General features: G+C 39.0%; 1 protein-coding gene across 2 annotated transcripts; it reads left to right on the forward strand.

Annotated features, from left to right (window-relative positions):
- Window positions 1-5,446, forward strand: LOC121651524. 2 transcript variants are annotated; one of them, XM_042003804.1, is made up of 3 exons: window positions 1-17; window positions 565-618; window positions 3,431-5,446. In XM_042003804.1, the coding sequence occupies exon 3, from the start codon at window positions 3,442-3,444 to the stop codon at window positions 4,576-4,578; it is 1,137 nt and encodes a 378-aa protein (XP_041859738.1). In that variant the 5' UTR covers window positions 1-17; window positions 565-618; window positions 3,431-3,441; the 3' UTR covers window positions 4,579-5,446. The 2 variants fall into 2 exon arrangements, with proteins under 2 accessions (XP_041859738.1, XP_041859729.1); XM_042003795.1 differs by lacking the exon at window positions 1-17 and adding an exon at window positions 173-302.
- The last annotated feature ends 4,028 nt before the right edge of the window (window positions 5,447-9,474 follow it).

The raw sequence follows: 9,474 nt of genomic DNA on the forward strand, positions 1-9,474 counted from the left end.
AAGAAGACTCCTGCAAGGTTTGTGACTTTGTGGGAAGTTTATCTGTACATGAACTTATATCAGTATGATACCTGGATTTTCCTACACATAGCATTGAGCTTCAAAAACAAGTACAGTTTTCTTGGCACGGTACGTAATATACAGTAGTACATGCATACATGTATTTCAGTAATATTTTGTCCCTTATTAATTGTTAAAATGCAACCTTTGATTTGACATTTGGTATTGTTTTTTTAGATTCTGCAGTTTTAAGCAAGGGTTGTCAGTGTTTAATATCAACAAAGCAAGGCACCATTGAGGAGGTATTGAAACTAACTGATCAAATTGAAATTGAAATCAAATTGAAAAATCAGTCATTTCATTTATGTTGACACCTGTTGCTACTATGTACATGCAATGAATTTTCATTATGTGTACTGTTACTTAAACAGACCAAAAAGAACTGAGGGTGTCACTACAGATTGCAGCCCAAAAAACCATCATGTTACTGAATTTATGGGGATAGTAATAGTTTGGTGATTGCTATATATATATATTTTATACTTATTTCTGTATATTTCACAGGTTAGCGATAGAAATTGAATCATACAGCAGTTCGGTTTCAACGGCCACTGCAAGGTAAGCTATTCACCTTAGCATTTTTATAAGCTTAAGAAAGTGGCTTAGTTTTGAAGGATTTACAGATTGAATGTATGCATTGACTTTTTTTTTAGGTTTCACAAGATGAAGTGGACATGTAAAATATGTACATTTGAGTCTGAGAAAAGGCACTACAGGTTAAAACATGGTCATTGTGGTCGCAGCGCATCAGTACCTTGTCTCTACATGGATTGTCCTTGTTCTTTTAAAACCTTTGCTGCTCTTCGGACCCATTTATCACGACACCATGTGGAGTCAGCCTCACCAAAGGGAAGTTCTTTCTTTTAGCTGTGGGCTGTGCAGTTCTAGTTATTTCCACTCAGAGAGCCAATATTTTAAACGCCTGGGAAAACATTTGAGGAGATTTGAAGTAGTCGAATGTGTTTTTAAAAACTGCAACTTCACTACAAACATATATTCAACCTTTGCGACTCATCGACACAGGAAACATTCTTCTCATGGGAATAAAGACTTTAAAGATGAGCTTCTGAAGCAATACCCAAGTCACACGCTTACTCAGGAGGAGCCATCATTTGCTGAGAATAATCCTGAGCCTTTTGATAACCAACCAGAGAATTTGTCTCAAGCCATAGAAAAAAGGTTTGGCCTCATTTTCTTAAAACTAGAAAGCATTTTCAATGTGCCAAACAGATGTATAAATGAACTTGTGGATGAGCTTCAGTTCATGACAGCCACTGCATCTAGCCCAGTTCTTCAAGATCTTGTTGAGTCCATTTTGAAGAATCATAACTGTGATTTGGATTCAGCTTTAATCTCTGACCTGGTCAAAAATATCTGTCAGTTGCACCCTGTAAGTTCAGCTCTTAGGACAGATGGACCTTTTGCTTCTTCCTACAAGAGAAGGCAATTTATGAAAAAACATTTTTCTGTTGTTGAGCCAGAGGAGTACATACTTGACAAGAGAGAAGGGAGAACATTTCAGTATGCACCAATATTGCAGTCCTTGTTACAGGTTTTAAACAATAGGACAATCTGGGAAAAAGTCCAGAGTTGTGAAAGAAATTCTGAAAGGACTCAATACCACTCTTTTCATGATGGGTCCCACTATAGAAAAAATGTTTTTTTCTCTGAAGAGGACAGATTTAGCATCATTCTGTACATTGATGACTTTGAGGTGTGTAATCCACTTGGGACATCTCGCAAAAAGCACAAAGTTACAGCTGTATATTGGATGCTGGGAGACATTCCAGTCCAGTCACAATCAACACTAGCATCCATTTATTTAGCTGTTTTGTGTAAAGCAACTGACACCAAGCAATTTGGATACAAGAAAATCTTAGAGCCTCTGTTAACTGACCTGAAAACCCTGGAAAAAGATGGTGTTTTTGTTCCAGGTTGTGGAAAAGTGATTAAAGCAACTGTGGTGAGTGTTGTGGCTGACAATTTGGGAGCCCATTCCTTGGCAGGGTTTATTGAAAACTTTACACAGTCTTACATCTGCCGCTTTTGTCTTGGGCATCACAGTGAGTTTCAGTCTAAAGAAGTAAGATCTGGAGTATTCCAGCAGAGAACTAAAGAGCAGCATGAACTGCATGTTCAGACAGCTTTGTCTAGTTTGAATCACAGTCCTTGCTATGGCGTGAAACAACTCTGTGCACTGTCTGAAAAACTTGACCATTTCCATGTGACATCTGGTTACCCACCTGATGTTTTACATGACCTTCTTGAGGGAATTATTCCACTGGAGTTGGCATTATCATTTGATGTCTTGATCAAGAAGAAATATTTTTCTCTCAACGAACTCAATGACTCCATTCAACACTTCCCATTTAGATGGAGCGATAAAGCTATCTGTCCTCATCCTGTCCCAGCTAACTTTGCCACACGAAAGTCAGTTGGAGGCAATGCACATGAGAACTGGTGTTTACTTCGTCTGTTGCCTCTAATAATAGGTTTAAAAGTACCTGAAGATGAACCAGTGTGGAAAATACTGATGACACTGAAAGACATTGTGGACCTTGTGATGTCCCCCATCCATACAGAACAAAGCATCTGTTATCTTGACAGTTTAATTTCTGAGCATCGGTGGAGATTCCTTGAAGCATTTCCACAACAGAGAGTCCTTCCCAAGCACCACTTTCTCGAGCATTATCCTCAGCTCATTCAGGAATTTGGACCTCTGGTTGCCCTGTGGACAATGCGATTTGAAGCAAAACACAGTTTCTTTAAAAGAGTGGTCAGACAAACGGGATGCTTCAGGAATATTTTGCTGTCACTTGCAAACAAGCACCAGTTGATGGTTGCATACCATCTCAATGACTTAAATGCAGTCACATCTTGCTCCCTCTCAGTCACCAAAACAACTGAAGTCTCTTTGGATGTACTGAAGGATACCATAAGAGACTCAGTCAAGCATAGATTTCCAACTGTCACTAAAGTACATGTTGCTACCAGTGTCTGCTATTTGGGCACTACTTATGCAACTGGAATGTTGTTGTGTTATGGGTCTACCACAGGGCTGCCTGACTTTGCAGAGGTGTTGCAGATAATGCTGATTCATGACAAACCAGTCTTTGTTGTAAGTCTTCAAAACACATGGTACAATGAGCACCTCCGGAGCTATGAGTTGGAGAACACTGGCAATGTGCAAATACTCGAGCACAGAGAGCTTGCAGATTTTTATCCCCTGAGTCCATATGTTCTAGCAGGAAGACGACTTACAACTTTGAAACACCATATTTGCCTTTCCTTCTAGGTGTCAACACGAGTATAAAAGTTGTTGCAGTACTTCGATGTATGTGTTTCAATCTTTATCTGTGTTTGAATGCAGATTCCACCAAGATGGCTACTCCAGCAAAACTCCGGATTATTTTGGAAGAAAATGATATCCGCAAATTGATTCTACCATTGGGTATACCTGATACACTCCAGGAATTGCTGGCTATCATTGGACAGACTTTTTGTATTGGAGGGGAATTTACAGTAATGTACGAAGACACAGATTTTGGAGGCCAGTTTTTTACTTTGAGCTCCATTGAGGAAGTAGTAGACAAGGGAACACTGAAGATTGTACAACCTCAGGCTCCAGTCATACTAAATCTCTCTACTGTGGAAGTAACAGATGTTGGCCACTCCATAACAGAACAAACTTATGAATGTTCCTCCAGCATTTCATCTGGATCCCATGACACCATTATCCTTTCTCCTTCTGATGAAAGTGAAAGTTCTCAGCCATGGCCAGCAAAATTTCAAGTACCTGCTTTTTCTTACGATGTGGACCTTATGCTGGAGGCAGGAAATCTGGCCTACAAAAAGGATGGCACCTTGTTGAACAATCCAAGACTGATAAGTAATGTACTTGAAAAACTAGCAGAAGAAATATTTCGGTACACTGCATACCCCACAGGTATCCAAGTTTTAGCTGTTGTTGAAGCACTGATAGAAAAATACCCATGTCTTAAAGAACCTGGTTCTTTTGACGGATTATATGGTTGGCAGCAAAGGATTAAATACAAAATGGGAAATTACCGGGCAAAACTTAGATGCCGCCAACTTGCCTGTCCAGAGCTTGAGATAAACGCAAGGAAAAGACTGAATTCAAATGAAAAGGGCTCAACCAAAGGAATCAAACGTCCCAAGAAAGCCGAAGTGAACTACCTGCCACCATTGCCAATTGGAGAGACAGTGGACACCCTAGAACAGGAAAGGCAAGACTGTGCCATCCGTTCAGGTGCAACGCAGGAATGCCTCACACCAGCAGATGTCTCAGTAATCATTGAGGGAACTGAGGTTCTGACTGATTGCAAATCTGTGGCAAAGGCTTGCCTTCTGCTCATGGGCCTTATCTATGCAATGAACTTAAGTTACCCAACAAAGTTAAGATACACGTTTGAGGTGTTTCAGAAGCTACTTCTCAAGCTTGATTGCTTGAAAATGTCTCCCAAAGTCCAGGCTTTGCACAACAAACTTCTAGCGTGAGTTTGTACACAACAATCTCTGATCATTTGTTGTTGTTCTGTATCTTCTGTATACATTGAAGGTCAGAGAGGATTCTGTGTTTTATTGTGGCTAGCAAGGTAAAGTTGTTAAAGATTTGTTTAACAGGGTCCGTGTTCTTTTTGCTAAGCACACTGCACAATTGCATTTTGTATATTGTTTTGTATATAGTTTTAAATGTTTTGATAATGGTGCCTTAAGTCTGTTAACAGACAAAACAGAAAAAAACTTTTGTGCATTTTTTTCTAAAGATAACTGGTTGTTTTTTGAAGCCTTTGGAAGTGGTAATATTGGAGCTCACACACTATGTTTTATGTAACCATCCTTTGAAACCTGTGAAAGGTTTTTTGAGGTTTATTTTTTTTTTGAGGCACGTAAATATGGAAAATATCATTTAAATTAGATAATTTCACAGTTTTTCTGTCATTTTAAAGGTTTTATCTGTCAGGCACCAGAAAGAATAAAGGTGGTGTTGTTTAAAGACTATATTTTTCATATTTTATTTCACGTTAAAGGTAGATAAAATATCATGTAAATCAATTTTTTAAAAAGTAGAATAGCAAGTTAAAAATGCATGAAAATCTATGAATCTTGAGGAGAGATTTGTAATTAAGTGAACATGTCTTCCAAGTAATATTTACTCTAATGATGCAAGTAAACTCCAGTGATGGACAGAAAAACAAAAATGAAGTTTACTTAATATTCTGATAAGAGCAATTCTTAACTGCTAGTAGAAGTTACTTGAAAATATCTTAAGTAAATTTTACTAAGAGATTCTGTGTGGAAAATGTTACCGAACTTTTTCTAAGTAAATACCACTCCAAATTTCTTTCAGTGTGTGAGAGCTTCTGAAGGGGTCAGTTATTTGGAGTGACTGCGTTAGTTTCTCCTTTTGCAGGTCTCCATTAGCATAGCAAACAAAGATAAACCAACAATGTTATTTGTGGGTCCTTATTTGCTGTAAAAAGGATCTCTTCTAAGTTTAAAATCTTCTACTTTCCTCAGTCCTTCATCACTTCCTGTAGTCATGTTTGCTCTAAACAATGACAATATCATAATCCGTGTCCTAAATTTCCACAAGTGTAACACCTTTCTCCCTCTTCAGTCTTTCTCTTGCTATTTTGCCATCCACCCCGTCCTCTCTGTCCTCCTTTTGTTTGGTCTTAATTATCATAGTCCAGTCTATTGTACGAGTCCATTTAATTGTTATACTTTGAAGTAGGTTTGTCACTCTAAGGTGAAGTGCATCATTTCCTGGGGTAAAACAGCACTTTGTTCATTTTTTCTTACTTGTATCATGCTGCACAAAAATTATTTGAATAATTTGTGAAACCATATGCAGTGAATTTATTTCATATTTTATCCATCATCCCCCTTGTTAAGACATGGCGAGGCCCATGGCTCAATATTGCTGACATTTGTGACCATCGTAAAAAGAAAGTTAAGTAGTGCTATAGGATGAAATTGGCAGCTAACTTTGTGAAAAGGAGGAGGTTCAGATGGAGGAGGCTGTAAACTAGGGCTGCCGTGGGAACCTGCTGGGGGAGGATAGAGCACTGCGTTCAGATCAAGGTCATCCTCCTGTTCCTTGATCATGAATTCCATTTCTCCCTTATTCTCTGTCTGTTGCCTTTACTTTAATGTCTATAATCAACAGGTGCATAATGGAATACGTAATTTATCAACAAAAGGACCCTATGTATTGAAATATCTTACATTACCCCACGAAATAGTAAAATTATTTATAAAACATTAAAATTCTTGTATGTTTGAATCCTGAAGTTGCCTGTTTCTGGCTTCCCCCTGTGAAAGCAACCTTCATCAGCACAAGTACATGTGTACATGGTGATAATTTTCTCCACCTGTAGAAGTTTATCCCAAAATGTCATAAAGGTCAAAGTCATGTTTGATTTTAAAATGCACATACACATAATTTACAAAAGAGATTCAGTGTAGACGCCTCCCCCATTCTGTAAACAGATTATCAGTCCTGCTTTTCATGAAAATAAATGTGTGTAACTGTTAATGGCAGCAGAATTAACAACATTATAAAACACAGCAATCAGCCTTTTGTGGAAGCAATCCTGGATAAAATCCTGCTGGAAGAAAAGTTCATTTAATATCAGTCCATCAGTCGTCTGTCAGAGTCAGAAAACTTTGTCAAAGTCACGTCAGTAGTTCTGCGCAGAAAGGCCAAATCAGAGCAGGTCAATTTTCCTGCATTCATGAGGATCCTTAAAGTTCATTTTGAAATTGTTTGGAAAACATTAATTGTTTTGGAGATTTTTATTAATGCTTTCAACTCCAAGATGATATGGACGTAAACCCAATTTAAATTTCTTTTAATGTGTCCAGCATCAGCCAAATGTGCTCGAGCAGCTCTTTTCTCTTTTAGTCTTTTACAAATCCCTTTTTTTCATTATTATTATTTTTATAAGAGAATCAGTTTAAAATATCCATGGATATCAGACCAATGTGAAATAGGTTTAATCTTCTTCTGGTATCTCAATGGTCATTTTATAGTGCATTTTGTTGTTTTAATGCAGAGCTAACAATGACCTAAAAGGTAATTTATATGCCTTAGCATTTGTTGTTTTAGTTTTTTAAGGTTTTCTTTGTTTTACTAAAAGTAATTTGCACACAGTTACATCTGATGACAGTTAAAACAGGAGCTCCTTTAATTTAAATTAAATTTCATTTATACAGCTGCAAGGTCTTAGGAAGTTCCCTCTAAGCAATTTATTTATTGATTCATCTGTTTTCAGACAGATTTCAGATTCTTAGTTTGCTTGACTGGAAAATAAATCTATTATGTCTTCAGTTTGTATCTTTAAAGCTGTTTCAGATTCAATTCTTGTTAAATATAAATTATAGATACAGTACCAAGAGTATTAAAACCTTAACCTAAGCCATTTGTGAAAGATAAAAATTTAAATAATCAGGACCCAGAGACACATGAACAGTTTTGGTGCAAATCACGCACACACTTAAAGTTCTCAGGAAATCAGGGGACTTGCAGTTTGCATCACCACACAGAACCAAGCAGGGAAACTGCTATTCAGTATTACAGAAATGTACATAAGGATCAGTATGTTGGCATTTCCACCTCTGGCAGGAAGGTTTCACTCACTCTCACTACTTCAGCTGTAGGAATGAGAGAGATACCATCTTATCAGATCCTGGGTCAACAGTTAGACGGTAATCTGGAGGAAATATAAATTCATGTGTCAGTGAGTAACAATTAGGATGGCCTGAAGGGATTAAATAAATAAAACATTATTTTCAATCAATCAATCAATCAAAACTTTATTTATAAAGCGCCTTTCGTACAAGATTGTGGCTCAAAGCGCCTTACATTTAAAAACATTCCCGTCCAATCACCCTCACCCCCCAACCCCCATACAGGCACACACACTCCTTCAGCCTAGGATAATTCAAAGTACATGATGCCAGGTGCAGATGGACAAATGAGGAAACCTCATCAGAAGGGGATCCATCTGCACCAAGGGTGGAACAGTATTCTGCCAAGTTTCTGCAACTGCAGGGACACAGGAGCACGGCGGCCCGGGGAGACCTGGCTGAGACACCAGCCCCCACCGCCAAGACGTACGTCCCACCGCATCGATCAGCCACAGCCGGACACCACCCCCAGTACAGACGGACCCCCGTAGAGGAAACACTGGAAGGATCCAGAAACAATAAAAGGCAGTAAAAGAGCACTCAGTGTATAAAACGTCAGAAGTAATAAAACCAAATATTACGAAGCTAATTAAGACTTAAATAACTGAATATCAACTAAAAGCTAAGCTGAATAGATGGGTCTTCAACCGAGTCTTAAAAACATGAATGTTCTCTGCAACCCTGAGGTCCTCCGGCAGACTGTTCCACAGGTGAGGGCCGCGCCACTGGAACGACGCCTCCCCGTGGGTGTGTGTCCTGACCCTAGGAATGACTAAAAGTCTACTGCCGGAGGACCGCAGGGATCGCGAGGGTAGAACCCTGGTTTTACTCATTTCTCTTTCTTTTAAAAACAATGAGTTGATCAGTGTTGGATAACTGAGGAAAGGTTGTTGCCACCAGCTTACTAAACATGTTCTGTTCTTTCTAAATCATGAAAACAAAACAAGACAGGGTTAGTAGTTCATCATGTCATGTTGTCATGTCGTCAGTAGCAAGCAGGTACTTCGTTGCAGTGAGCGTGCGTGTGTTTGTTCATGTAAATGTGTGTGTACATGTATGTGTGTCTTGTTCCAGCAGTGAACTCATCTTATGTGTATGAAATGTCTAGAAGTGAAGCTTTCTTCTGTTTACTCTTTAGCACTTTCTTTCCAATTAAAGATGTAGATCTGTTTAACTTCAATGTAGGATTTTGAATGAAATCATTAATTATTTGTGGTAAGAAATCAGAACAGTCTCACCATCATTGTGTTAACTGGTCACATGACTGCCTCCATCTCCGAGTCAGCTCTGCCGTGGACCAGTCAGATGGCAAACCGCCTTTTGATTTTATGGCCAGTGACCCTTTTCACCACATGGATGTTCTCTCTCTGGTCAGTAGAACCAGATGGTTTTCCATCCCCCAGCACCCACCTCTCTGTTCGCCCCTCAAACCCAGCGGCCACGCCACCTCGGAGCTGGTTGAAGAACTCTTGTTCTGGTTTGTCCTCAGAATAAACGCATGATCGGGAGCATTGTGGAGGATGGTGTTCTACCATCCAAAGGCAGATGTTTACACGTCCATCAAACATCTGGTTTCAGTCTCTTTGAAACTCGAAGAACTCTGGTGGTAAATGCTGGAGTATCTTCTGTCTTTGTTTCTTGAATCATATAGAGTATCAGGTGGAGCTGGTAGGGGTGGGCATCAGTATCAGTTCGTAG

Source organism: Melanotaenia boesemani, chromosome 2 (genome assembly GCF_017639745.1).
Source record: "Melanotaenia boesemani isolate fMelBoe1 chromosome 2, fMelBoe1.pri, whole genome shotgun sequence".
In the NCBI taxonomy this organism is placed as follows: Eukaryota; Metazoa; Chordata; class Actinopteri; order Atheriniformes; family Melanotaeniidae; genus Melanotaenia; species Melanotaenia boesemani.